The 12835-nt window shown below is 37.8% G+C and overlaps 3 protein-coding genes across 4 annotated transcripts; 1 reads left to right on the top strand and 2 right to left on the bottom strand.

The window, feature by feature from the left end:
- Nucleotides 1-1233: 1233 nt before the first annotated feature.
- On the bottom strand, nucleotides 1234-2603 carry LOC135935058 (BLOC-1-related complex subunit 8 homolog). Of its 2 annotated transcripts, XM_065477118.1 has the most exons (5): nucleotides 2452-2603; nucleotides 2216-2382; nucleotides 1979-2156; nucleotides 1716-1823; nucleotides 1234-1628 (listed from the first exon to the last, which is right to left on the bottom strand). In XM_065477118.1, exons 2-5 carry the CDS (start codon nucleotides 2325-2327, stop codon nucleotides 1415-1417), a joined length of 612 nt encoding a protein of 203 aa, XP_065333190.1. In that variant the 5' UTR covers nucleotides 2328-2382; nucleotides 2452-2603; the 3' UTR covers nucleotides 1234-1414. The 2 variants fall into 2 exon arrangements, with proteins under 2 accessions (XP_065333190.1, XP_065333189.1); XM_065477117.1 differs by having other exon boundaries at nucleotides 2216-2534.
- A 287-nt stretch (nucleotides 2604-2890) lies between these two features.
- Nucleotides 2891-8206, top strand: LOC135935054 (non-lysosomal glucosylceramidase). Its single transcript, XM_065477111.1, has 16 exons — nucleotides 2891-3303; nucleotides 3375-3463; nucleotides 3968-4148; nucleotides 4201-4366; nucleotides 4426-4546; nucleotides 5206-5318; nucleotides 5382-5493; nucleotides 5542-5680; nucleotides 5743-5868; nucleotides 5922-6038; nucleotides 6095-6339; nucleotides 6686-6944; nucleotides 7179-7315; nucleotides 7372-7478; nucleotides 7535-7726; nucleotides 7782-8206. The coding sequence occupies exons 1-16, from the start codon at nucleotides 3152-3154 to the stop codon at nucleotides 7968-7970; spliced, it is 2445 nt and encodes an 814-aa protein (XP_065333183.1). The 5' UTR covers nucleotides 2891-3151; the 3' UTR covers nucleotides 7971-8206.
- Nucleotides 8202-12756, bottom strand: LOC135935055 (cap-specific mRNA (nucleoside-2'-O-)-methyltransferase 1-like). The gene is made up of 4 exons (XM_065477112.1): nucleotides 12521-12756; nucleotides 10674-11775; nucleotides 9758-10230; nucleotides 8202-9699 (listed from the first exon to the last, which is right to left on the bottom strand). Exons 1-4 carry the CDS (start codon nucleotides 12579-12581, stop codon nucleotides 8978-8980), a joined length of 2358 nt encoding a protein of 785 aa, XP_065333184.1. The 5' UTR covers nucleotides 12582-12756; the 3' UTR covers nucleotides 8202-8977.
- Nucleotides 12757-12835: the final 79 nt, after the last annotated feature.

Raw genomic sequence — 12835 nt, 5'->3', positions numbered from 1 at the left:
TGAATAATGACCCTAAAATGCAACTTTTTAAAACGATGCAAGATCAGATTGACAATATAAAAACCATGTCAAAGTATCGAGTGCCTTACAGATAAAATTACACTAAATTCAAACTACCGTTTCTTGGCTTTTAGATACCGGTATTTATTTCTCTCGTCGGCTTGAGCCCGCGAAGAGGAGAACCAGAACAGAATTTGAACTAAACTTATAGGAACCTTCGGAAACTTTGCAAAATTAATATCTTGAACGTTTTTTCAATTTATAATCACAATAGAAACATATATAAATCAGTCTATATAATACGAATATCACAAGCAGTTAACAAAATTCATAATCTATAATTATTATTGTTTATTCTTGCCAAAGTCATGAATCTTAGAATGCATCTAAATTAGAGACTAGTTAGACCATAAAGGTCCTCTAATCTAAATTAAAAATAAATATAATAATCCAATTAAAAAGCCAATATCATCAAGAGTGACCTTCGCTCTTTAGTTTATAATTCATATGTTTGCTCACCATTGCCCGCCGATTCTCACAATCAGCCTCATGCCTCGTCTTGTAGAGGCCAATCTGGATTTTATTTTGTGTACAGCTTTTACCATTGAAAATCCAAAGTGTGTGTAATAAAAATTTACGACTTTATGGTTATAAAATATAGAGGCACCACGTCTTATTCCATAAAATCACTATAATTATTAGGACAAAACCGTAAGTTAAGTTAATGTTTTAACTTTTCTGATACTAAAAGTAATCCCCAAGGTTACTCATTGTGATATTATGTATTGACGTATAGTACATTTTTAATTTTTGGAATTTTAATTTCTTCGAGCTTTGTTGGCGAGCTATATGCGCAGTATATCCGCTACCAAAACGATTTCATAGCTATAACTATGAATCTGGGGGCGGATCACGGCACTTTTTTAGCTCGACCTTGAAACGCTGTACAATGCTAATCTTTTGCGTCCAGCGTTGCCATTTTGTTTCAAGGTTGCGTTGCCGTGATCTGCCCCCTGAACAGTTAAATTGGTCCCGATAGTTAGGCTTTTTTTAAAATTAATCCAATATCAATAATTGAATAAAATGATCAATATGTATTATCTTTCCAGCGAAAATATAATATTATACAACCTTATTTTTTATCAGCAAGAATTCCATCTATGAATTCTAAATTAAATTAAAAAAATGCATATTCACATTTTGAGGATCATGTATTTTTCAATAAATGTGTAATTACTTTTATATTTTAGATTTATTGCGTAATAACATAATTTGAATCACAGTAAAATAGGATAAATAAAAATTTTCATTGCACACCATTGATGCTCTAGAAGAATTACGGTACATTTTTAGTTTCTTCAAGCATTTTATGTTTGATTTCTATACCATCCATCTCCACAAAATATCAAAGTTCTTATGTCTGCTGGTTAATTGTAGAGCCACTGGTTTCGGAGGCTTCAGTCGCAACTGGAGCTGGCGCAGGGCCTGGGTTGCTTCTTGCATTCGTCATCATTGACTCGACTCGAGAAGCAGTTTCTCGAAGTGCGTCTGAAATATCCGCTAAATCAGGGATCTCCTGAGATATGTGCGCCGATAGCCGTTTGTAGACAGATGGTTCCTTTTTTGATCTGTAATTATGTTAATATTTATTAGTTTACAGAAATAAACTTATTTTATTTTCATTAATTTATTTTCTTAATTGAGCGTTTTATTACCGTCTTGATTCTTCATATTTCAGCTGCTGTTTGAAGTAAATTGCGTTTTTTGTCAAATCTTGAAGATTTTTAAAAGTAGGTTCAGCGCTCTCCATTGATTTCACTGCCCTAAAATTTAAAAAAAAAATTAGAGACTAATTAAGTTCATTGAGTACAGAAGATAAAAGTTTTAATAAGTACAAATAATTAGGCCACAAACATGAAACAGGATCATGAAATGATAACAATTCAAGGACTTTCAATCGTTTAAAATGTGTTTATACCCGAGCGCATATTCCAGATCATAACACCTCCCTTGTAGTTCTTGATTCAGCTTTTTTACTTCAACTCTTTTGCTGACCATTGGAGGAAGTGCCTTCCGTACATGCTCCTGCACACGGTAAAAAGCCAATGATGGTTCATTTGCAACTATGTGCATATTTTCCGAGATCCGTTCAGTTGCTGCAAATTTTTTAGAAAATTTCTCTTTTTTTAAAATTAAATAGCAATATGTATCGAACCTTTTTTAGACTTTGTGGCCAAGTCGTGGTCTACAGCTGAACTATTATTTGCCAAAAGTGGAATCGAAAACACCGATTGAGGGATGAAACTTGTGGCTTCGGACATGCTCATCACAATTATTTTTGAAAATTTCCCTCAAAGACAGATCACTACCTCACTTTGGTTGCTGTAATTAATATTAGGCAACGATAAAAATTTCACCATAGGCGAAAAGTGAAAATATAGAAAGCTATACCAAGTCTTACGAAACAGCAAAAACCGCAGAAGATTGAGCTCACATTAGCTAAGGGTTTTTTGTTACACACTACGCTCTGCGTCCTCTGCGATCTCTAATGTTGACACTGTGGATGTTGACATTTAACTGGAGTTAGGAATTTTAGAACCAGAGCTGTCTGACAATGCAGAGGAACCAATCTTTTTCTAGAAATTATCTTTCAATTAAATTAACAAAATAAATATTTAGCTAAATTTTTATCTCAGAAATTCTGTTTTTCAGAGAAAGTATCTAAATTTTGTTACCAATTTTCCAAAATTAATGAATTATAGTTAACTTTCCATTGCACTACCCACCCGAGCTCCACTGGAGACTTTCCCTCACTCCGCTTGTTTGCCGTAAAAAGGGGGCGTGTGTATGTGGTTTTTAAAGGTATCAGACAGTCACCACACCACAAAAACTCCACAGGAGCATGCATTACAGCTGTGCTGATAGTACGTTCGTGATGCAGCTTTCCTGATAAAGTGACGAATCATACAAAAAAGTGATTATAATCCACGACGATTTTAGACGCCAGTGGAGCTGAACCAGAGCGACGTCAACTGCAACCCTACAATCGCTACTCGTCATGCAAAATCGCTGTAATCCTGCAACAGAGCAGTTGCTAAGTCCAGCTCCGTGCCACATCGGTGTCCTGAGTATTTTCTAGTGCGGAGTGACCATGTCAGGTAGACAGGAAGCGGCGCTCTGCTCTACGCCTCAGCATGGCTATGGCTGGAAGGTGAAACTCAACCATGTCTTTCCTGAGAGGCGAAACCAAAGGGTGAAGCCAAAACTTAAACAGTTACCTCCACTGATCCCACTTGGATTGAGGTTAGTTTTTTTTGCTAATTTTGTAACGGAGTTTAATGAAAACTTTAATTTTGCAATTTTCGCAATTTTAGGTATTTGACATGGGCACTCAATATTTTAAAAGATGGGAAACGTCCATTGATGAACTACTTCAAGATGAAAACTGGGAAGCAGATATATGGTGAGAAGAAATTTTTAATCCCTGTTAATATTTAAAAATCCATATAATATGTAAAACAACGATTTAAAATTTCACATGAGCACATAATTTTTGACGAACTAGTCAATCATAATAATGTATTATTCTAAATCTTGTGTTATCAAACTATAATTATTTGCTGTCAACCAAGATAACAATTTCTTTTTGTTGTAATATTGAGGGAAAATATTAGTTCAGATCTTGTCAAAACAAAGCATGTCCATGCTATCTCTCTGTCAAAGAGTATTGTACTTAATTTTGGTTGAGGTCAGCGTCCGCTAGTTAGTATTAAACAACTTTATTTTTTTCATTTTAAAACAGAAATTCAGAAGAAAATATTTTTGGCAGTACTTCTGGCCAATAATGCAAGATACATAATAAAATTTTGTCAATACTGTATTTATATAAACGTTATTTTCACCCCTATTTAAATTCCATTACACAAGAGATTTTGACATGAATTTCTCCCAAACTATTGTTTAACAGGCGCTCCAATCGGTGGGATTGGTGCAGGCACGATTGGTCGTGGTTTTCGCGGCGAATTTTGCAGATACCAAATGAGACCTGGCATGTACTCGTACCACGTTCTTGCTGCAAACCAATTTCTTGTCACAATTAGAAACAGTGAGGGAACGACAGTATACCAACAAGTCCTTTCTCCTCACAAGTGAAAAATAATCAACTCAGTTAGAAGTTTGTCTAAATCCCAAATCCACCAGGAAGCCAAAGTCAAACCGATTATCTTCATGGAAATGGGAATTTGATGGCTCAAATGCTCAATACTGTGCTCTCTACCCACGTGCATGGACTGAATACAAAATACATGAGCACAAAGTCACACTAACGTGCCGCCAAGTCTCGCCTGTCATACCTCATAACTACAAGGTAAACTTTTAATGTTACTTTTTTCCAGATATTTTGGAACATAAATTAATAAATTGCAGGACAGTAGTTTGCCTTGCGCTGTGTTTGTTTGGGATGTTGAAAACGGCAGCAATGAGGATCTTCAGATCAGCATAACCATGACCTTTAAAAATGGAACTGGAGGGAAAGATGACAAGAAAGGTTTTGTTTTTAATTAATTTTAAAATATGGAGTTTTAGAGAAACCATGCATAAATGGTTATCTATTTGTCTAGTCATTTTTGTGAAAGGCTCAAAATTTTCCAATCATTTAAATAAATTTTTGTGTGTGAAAATAATTTTAATTAGATCAGTATGTAGAAGTAGGTGTCGGATGATTGAAATACAAAAAGTAACTCAACGATCAATCAACAAAGGGGCCTTGAGATTTGGTGTTGGAACTTCCTGTCACAATTTGGAGTTTATTTGAATTAATATTATTTATTTATTACTGTGTACTATTAATCGGAATGAAACTTGGTTAATCTTTATCGTTAGAATTTACAGTATTTAAATTATCAAATCAAATAATTAGAAAAATAATTTGTCACTTAATGAAAATAATTTAGTTGATTTGGAAAAAGTAAATTGGATTATTCAGATTCTTGATCTTACCTGGGAAACGTTTGGTAGTTTCTAGTACCAAGTAAAAGGAAAAACACCACAAGTTAAAACAATTATGCATTAAATTCTCTATTTACTCGCATAGATAATGCTGGTCTTTCATTAAAACCACACACAAATATTAATTTCATCGCCCTTAAAAAAATATTTATCTTGTTTATCTTTCTAATGGCCGTTTGTTTTTTATTTGACGTGCAGGAAATTGTTGGACTGAAGCGTTTGATGAAGCTGGTGGAGACGTCAAGGGCGTTATGATCCATCAAGTGATAAGGGCTATGAGGTGTACTTACGGCATTGCGTGTTCAAACAATGTCAGTGACTCTGGTTGCTCATTTTTTCAAATTTTTGTTTATCTTTCTTCTCTAATCTTGTAGGAAAATATTACCACAGAGACGCACTTCAACCCAAATGGACCAGGATATGAAATCTGGCAACCCCTCCAAACCAAAGGGGAGCTCAACACAAAATCAGAAGAATATCGTCCAGGTATATTTATGCTCCCCTCTGCAAAATCGTTCTAACCTCATTTCTCAGGAAATGCTAGGGAAGAGGTGGGTTGTGCAGTTAGCTGCAAAAACACGGTTCAAGCCAACAGCAAAGGAAGAGCAGAATTTGCATTGGTCTGGGACATGCCACAAGTTCAGTTCTCTGGCAGCTCGACGACTTATCGGCGGTAGGTCTACCTTGACCTAGTTATCTATTTCATTCCAAAAATCGGCGTCTTAAATGTTCCAGGTTTTACACAAAATATTTTGGGTCTGATGGTAAGGCCGCGCCAAAGATTGCAGCATATGCTCTTCAGAACTACAAATCGTGGGAAAAAGAAATAGAAACATGGCAGGAGCCAATTCTCAATGACAGGTGAAAGTTTCCATCAGTAAAAAAGATTACTCTACCTCTTGATCAAACCACAGCGGTCTCCCAGATTGGTACAAAAGTGCAATTTTCAACGAGCTTTACTTTGTATCTGACGGAGGGTCAATCTGGGTGGAGGTTGACGAGAGCGAAAAATTGCCAGCTGATGACCCAAGGTAAGAGGAGTGCTTGAAATAATTTATTTAATCAATCATTATTGTTTCTTTATCAGGATGGAGTACGGACGATTTGGATATTTAGAAGGCCACGAGTACAGAATGTACAACACTTATGATGTCCACTTCTACGCCTCATTTGCTCTTACTCAGTTGTGGCCACAACTGCAGAAAGTCCTACAGTATGATATCAGGGACTCAATTTCTAAAGAAGACCTTTCACGCAGAAAGCACTTATATGATGGACAAAAGGCAATCAGAAAATCAGCTGGCTCTGTCCCTCACGATGTTGGAGATCCTGGTAAATATTTGCTATCATCAAAATAACCTATAGCCAGATTACACATCAGATACTATTATTAAGATTAAAATTGCTCTTTTTGATGGGTTGGTCCATTTGAAACCACAAAGTTAATAAAGCACTTATTGAAGCTTACAAATTGATTTAATAATAGTCTTGCTCGTCTGTCAATCTAATTTAGTTCAATGCATATCCTTGCCCAGCTGTTGGCAAAGCTCTAAGTAGTAGTTGTGTGTGCATGATAAAAATTTTCATGACTTGGGATATTGGAGCTAGAACTATTCCCCCTTAATTTTATTTCTTATGTTTGCCCATAACTGATGTTTTGAACTCACTTTATTTTCAGAGGAAGACCCGTTTGTCAACATTAATTCTTACCCAATTCATGATGTTGCTGACTGGCGAGATCTCAACTCAAAATTTGTGCTTCAAGTGTTTAGAGACTTTACTTTGTGGAAAGACTTGGCATATCTAAAGGCCATGTGGCCTCAAGCTTGCACCGTGATCCAAAAATCATTGGCTTGGGACAAGGACGACGATGGATTGATTGAGAACGGAGGCTTTCCAGACCAAACATATGACAGTTGGATTATGACGGGGGCAAGGTACTTCTACTCCTAAAAATGCTCATAGTAATGAAATGATATATTTATTTAATTGGGGCCTCAAGTTAGTCTTGAAGTTTTGCTTGTCATTGATTCTCTTGTTTGATGACAGGCAGCTTCCGTAGAGTTCATAAATATTGAATATTTGTGCCTATGATTGCTTAACAATTCGAGTCAGATCGCAATGTTCCATGGGAAATAATTAAAAGTCCTCTTGTTATATTTAAAATAAAGTGCGTACTGTGGGAGTCTGTGGCTGGCCTCTCTTCATTCAATGGTTGAGATGGGAAGAGCTCTTGGAGAATCGACCGAACTCTACGAAACCACTCTACATAAAGGGAAAGCGGCCTTTGAAGCAAAGCTTTGGAATGGTGAGTGACCGCGCGTCATAGAATTACACTAATTTTCTCAAATTTAATATATGCAGGCGAATATTACAACTTTGACAGCTCCGGAGCACCTCATTCTTCATCAATTATGTCTGATCAGCTATGCGGTCACTGGTATCTTCGAGCATGTGGGGTGACTGATAAGGCAAGTTCATTTTGCAACGTAATGAAATGCATCACTTCAATGTCCATTATCTTCAGGTGTTTCCAAAAGAAAACGTGAAGAAGGCACTAACAACAATATTTAACAACAACGTAATGAAGTTCAAAAATGGTACCATGGGGGCTGTGAATGGAATGTTACCCTCTGGGAATAAGGATCTATTTACCATCCAAAGCGAAGAAGTTTGGGTTGGTACTGTTTATGCGCTTGCTGCTGTCATGATGCACGAGGTAGATTTTAAACATACAGAAATTTGGGTTTTATTATATTTTGTTTCGTTTTTAGGGGATGGTGGAAGAGTCTTTCAAAACTGCTGCTGGAATTTACCAAACAGTTTATGATCGCATAGGAATGGGATTTGAAACGCCTGAAGCTTTGTACGAAGAAAAGTATTACCGGGCTATTGGTTATATGCGTCCACTTAGCATCTGGGCAATACAGTTGGCATGGGAGCAGTTAAATTCGGCCAAGTAATTGATTTAATTCTATCGCTCGCACAACATAATAGTGCAGTGCATTATTTACGTTCGGCCAGCACATTTTAATGCAGATTTTTTAATTGTTTTAATATTCTATGCGTTTTTTTACCTAAATTGTTACTTCAGAAAGAAGATGGTTAACAGTTAGTGGTGCTAAGTCCCTATTTATTTTGTTTATACCTTGTTGTTCCAAAAATGAATTTTAGTATAATTAAAACATTTATACTGGCAGCTTAATGAGTTTTATTTCCAGTTGACATAGCATAGACACCATTTAAGGGCACTCAGTAAAATAACCATAAAATTAACTGTTCACAATTTGTAGTATTTATATTATTGTCTATCACAAAATATATTCAGTCAACTCAGCAAACCCACTTGAAATTCAATCTAATTTTAATTGGATATTTTTAATACTTAGGAACTATTTTTGTGGCTCCATTTTCTACATTATAGTTCAATCCAACAGTGCAATTCATTAAGTCATTTTTAGTACGTTTAGCAAGTAGAGTAATAGGCCTACTTATTGATTGCGAGTCAAATAGGCAAACTATCATGAAATACATTTGATTGGTATAAACGTATTGGTTCAGTTAGCCTACTCACGCAAAATTATATAAAAAATTACCGTTGTGCAGTGGATCTTGAACTACCAATTCAAGCACAGAAAGCCTTTAGCCAAGCTTTTCCATGTTTAGAAAGGCAAATGATCCCTGCAAAAAGTAGCCCAACCAAATTCACATACTTCTATAAAACTAGTAGGAACAGTGAACAGTCTATTGAATTATTATTAGACCAGCCTGCTCAGATTGTGTGAAATTAGGTTTAACAAATTTTTCCTGTGAGCCAAGGATCTTGAAATACAATTTAATTCTGACAACTTAACAGAGAAAACAGCTCTTAGCTTCGTCATGTGAAGTTTTATCAACCTAATTAATCCTGCGAATAATTTCCAAACGTCTTTCTATAATCATTTCTGATAAACAAATGAAGAAAAATAGCCTAAATCATCCTTAGGCTAACTTTTTCACGCTCAATTTTGTCAACCAAGCTGACTCTGTGAACAATGGTTGAGTCCAGTCTTCTTACATCATCACCCATGGCAAGGTTGACTTTGTCATCCCACCACCAATTCACCCGCAAATTGACGGATCCCTCAAAGCACAGGTTTGACTCGTTCGGACGCTCAAACAGGGAAGTGCCATCCTCTAGGTTGAACCAGTACTTGCGAGAGGCAGACTTGCTGAATGCTACAGTCCAAGGTTCTACGACTACCTTCATGAAAGATAAGCCTCCCACCATGAAGAACTTCTCCTCACTTTCATCAAGCATAAAGCACATTTTCCGGTCCCCACTGAACTGCTTGATCCTTTTTGAGTTCAGCTTTTCAAACAGAGAATCCAAGTTGTCCAAAGTGAACGCTTCCTTAACGTAGAACCGAGTCAGGTCGATTCTGGTCGGTCTGTCCACGGCCTTAGCGAAGAGTTTGCATTGATAAACACGCTCGTCAAAGCTTAGGTGGCCAATGACGCGGCCACCTAACACGTGGGCATCCATCACATGCAAAACTTTGATGCTGGTTTGCGCACGAGCCTCTCCTCGGAGCTCGGAGACAAGTTCTCCAAAAACCAGGGTCTTTGCAGGGAGGTCTAGTTTAGCGTTTTCAACGCTAACGTTGTTCCACCTGCCTCTGTCTAGAAAGTAGACATTGCCACGTCCGACGCCTGCAAGATAAATGGTCATGAGTATTTGATTCGTACAATTTTTACTAGGTGGACTTACTTAAAAACAGAGTGCACTTCTTGGAAGTACGTCTTGAATTCATAGCGTAGCACCTCCACTCCAGCATTTTCATATCTTGCAGAAATGGGGGCGTCAAGTCAAAGATGTTTTGTAGATATTCCAATTTGAATCCAGCAAACACTGCTTCAGGCCGCTCTACTCTAGGAACAGTTCGGCTTTTTTCTGGAATGCGCCACAGATCCAGACAGCTTTTCCTCATCTCAGCCTGTCTTGGCTCGAACAAGGTAGGGTCCTGACAGAAAGCTTTGATTTTGTTCAAAGACACAGCCTGCCGGTGGCCAAGCTCATTGTTTGAAGTTGTCAGGTACTCTACTAGCTCTTTGTCGCCAGCAATAACATCCTCAGGAACTAAGGTGACAACTGCTCTGCCACTGCCAGTTCCTAATTTTTCAAACTCTTCATTGGCAGTCCACATGAGGTTTCTCACAGCGGAAACATCATCTAGTCTGTGCCTGCAGACAGAAAGGATTGGTAAGGCTATCGCGTCTCAAATCAATATCATAGATTCAAGAATATGACTTTGATTCAGATAAAAACATTCATCAAAGCCAATCACTATTTTTTAAGTTTCAAATAAATCTTTTAAATGGTTTTTAGGACTATTTTTAGATCTAACTTTGGAATATCTATAATTCAGATGGAAGTATTTTGTAGGAGCTATCTTCAATTCTCAGACAGGATAATAGCCTGTTAAATTAAGGATAGAACCACAGCAGCTGAAACTGGTTAAGGAGGGAATTTGTGAGTTGATCAGCACAATAAGAAACACTACTAAATTTCAACTTAAAACAGAAGATGTGCTTTGAACTCAAAAGTTTAAGTTAAAATAATGGGTTTATTGTTTTGAATTTATCTCAAATGAAAAAGGTTTAAATGGTAAGTAGTTCATACATACTTGCAAACTAGATATCTTTCAGAATTAGCTGGCCGACTTGTATTAGGCTTGAAGATGCAGATTTCTCGGAAAGCTCTCCTCATCAACCAAATTAGACCAGCACTGAATGGGGTGAAGAGATCAAACAGCTTGACCACAAAATGTCCACCGGGGCGTGTGATGCTCAGGGCAACCAAGCATTGACACAGGTACAACCGATGAGATAAGATTTCTTGAATGTTCTCCTGGCCTTCGACGGAGAAGCCTCCGTCAGCCATGGTGAAATGGACCCCTTTGCCACCCGCGTTGGCAAGTACATGTTCTTGGAAGTGGCTAATGTTGGCTGGCTTGTAGATGTTACCGTCTCCGTCTTTCCCATAGCACGGCTCGAACGTCTCCGCACTTGCTGCGTAGAAGTCTTCCAGCTTGAAGTCATTGCCCCCACGAAGTGTGAAGCCAAAGCCCTTGGCTTGCCAACTCTTCCGCCAAAGCACATACTCCGAGAAGCCGCCTGGTCCAGCGCAGATGTCGGCAAAGTAAAGAAGCTGATCTTGTGGCAGGGATTTCTGGCCCTCTTTGTTCTTTGGATCGGTGAACATCATATCACACGCGGCGTCAATATTTGCCATTTTAAGTGCAGCTCTGTTTTGGAAAAATACTTTTCCAATGCTTTCAAAAGGATTGCATTTTCCTCTAGATTTCCTCAATTCTACATCGTCCAGCTGGTCAAACACGGACTTGGCGCTGAGAACATTCTTCAAAACCTCAGGGGAGCAATACTTGTCCTCATCGTCAATGGTGCGTTTCTCTTCACCGAGCTGGACCCAGTTAGGGGAGAGATCAGTGGGCACTTCCGCACCAGGGAGCCATTTCAGCGTCTCCTTCGCCTCAACCACCTCGGAGTCCCAATCCCATTTTACAGTCTTGCTTTCTAGGCCAGCCACCTTGAGACCCAAGCCCCGTCGTCCAAGTTGTGTGCTAGGGACCACAGGTGCGGTTATTCCTTGTTCCTCTCGGCCGAGGCCACCACCCTCCTTGTAGCCCATTTTGGCCATCATCCGCATGGCCACCGAGGACTTGGTCAGCATTGCTCGTTTGTTGTCCGAAGCATTGTCTTGATCTTCTATTATATTGAACAGAATGAAATAACTGCTATTAATTTCTGAAAGTATCAATATCTTATACATAAACATAATATATTTATTCAATGTGTTTGGTGCATAATAATTTTTCTTTTTCATTGCCTTTCATAAAATATTACCAGACCATTTGATTTTTAATTTTAGATATATATTACCCTGTTATAAACATATTGTTGTTTATGACTATGCCAAGAATAAACAACAATATATAACAGGGTATGTATGTATGTATGATCTATAAAATTTAAAACTCAAATGGTCTGATAATATTTAATGAACGGCAATGAAAAAGAGATAATATTATGTAGATACCATACGCATACAAATTATATAGAGATTAACTTTTTGTACTTTGCCCTTGAGTCCTTTTATATTTAATGTGAATTATAAGGTCTCTAATTAGTTAGTCCAAGGACAACCAAAAGTTTTGCGGCAATATTATGTAAATACATAATTATCATAGTTAGTTTCTGCCGGGTTACACATCTCGCCAGTTCTTATGAGAATTCTGAGAATCCCATAGAAAATAAGGGGTGGCGAAAACTGTAATTTTTCCATTTATTGAAATCTTGTCACGTGAAGGCAAGCCAAAGTGCAGACTGCAGAAGAGTCAAGCAAGATACATACATATTTTTGGGGAATGGCCGAAGAAAGATAAAAGAACTCGGCAATGCACTCAATTGCGTGTCGAAATCCCGGCAAAGTCAATTATTGCATTGTTCATACCTTGCGGTCTTTTTCTCGGCTCCTTCGAGCCCTCTCGAGGAATCGTTGAAGGTGGATCCATCTTCGATTGTCAATCCGTCAAAAAGTTTTGTATAATGTGTTGTCGGCGAGGATTCGGTGTCAAATATACTCAAATTTGTATGAACCAGTACAACATTAAACGTGCATCGCAAATCGCAACGGACGCAACGCTAGAAGATGGTTATCTGGTAATGGTATATGACCAAAAAATGCTTTCCGAACTTTTTTAAACCAGGACCAGGATTGGCAGGATTGGAAAAGACGCCATATTGTACGCTCTCACCGGTACGAAAA

The sequence above is a fragment of the Cloeon dipterum genome, chromosome 2, assembly GCF_949628265.1.
Source record: "Cloeon dipterum chromosome 2, ieCloDipt1.1, whole genome shotgun sequence".
NCBI lineage: Eukaryota > Metazoa > Arthropoda > Insecta > Ephemeroptera > Baetidae > Cloeon > Cloeon dipterum.
Note: the sequence above shows the minus strand (reverse complement) of the source record. Positions and strands in the feature narration are given on the sequence as shown.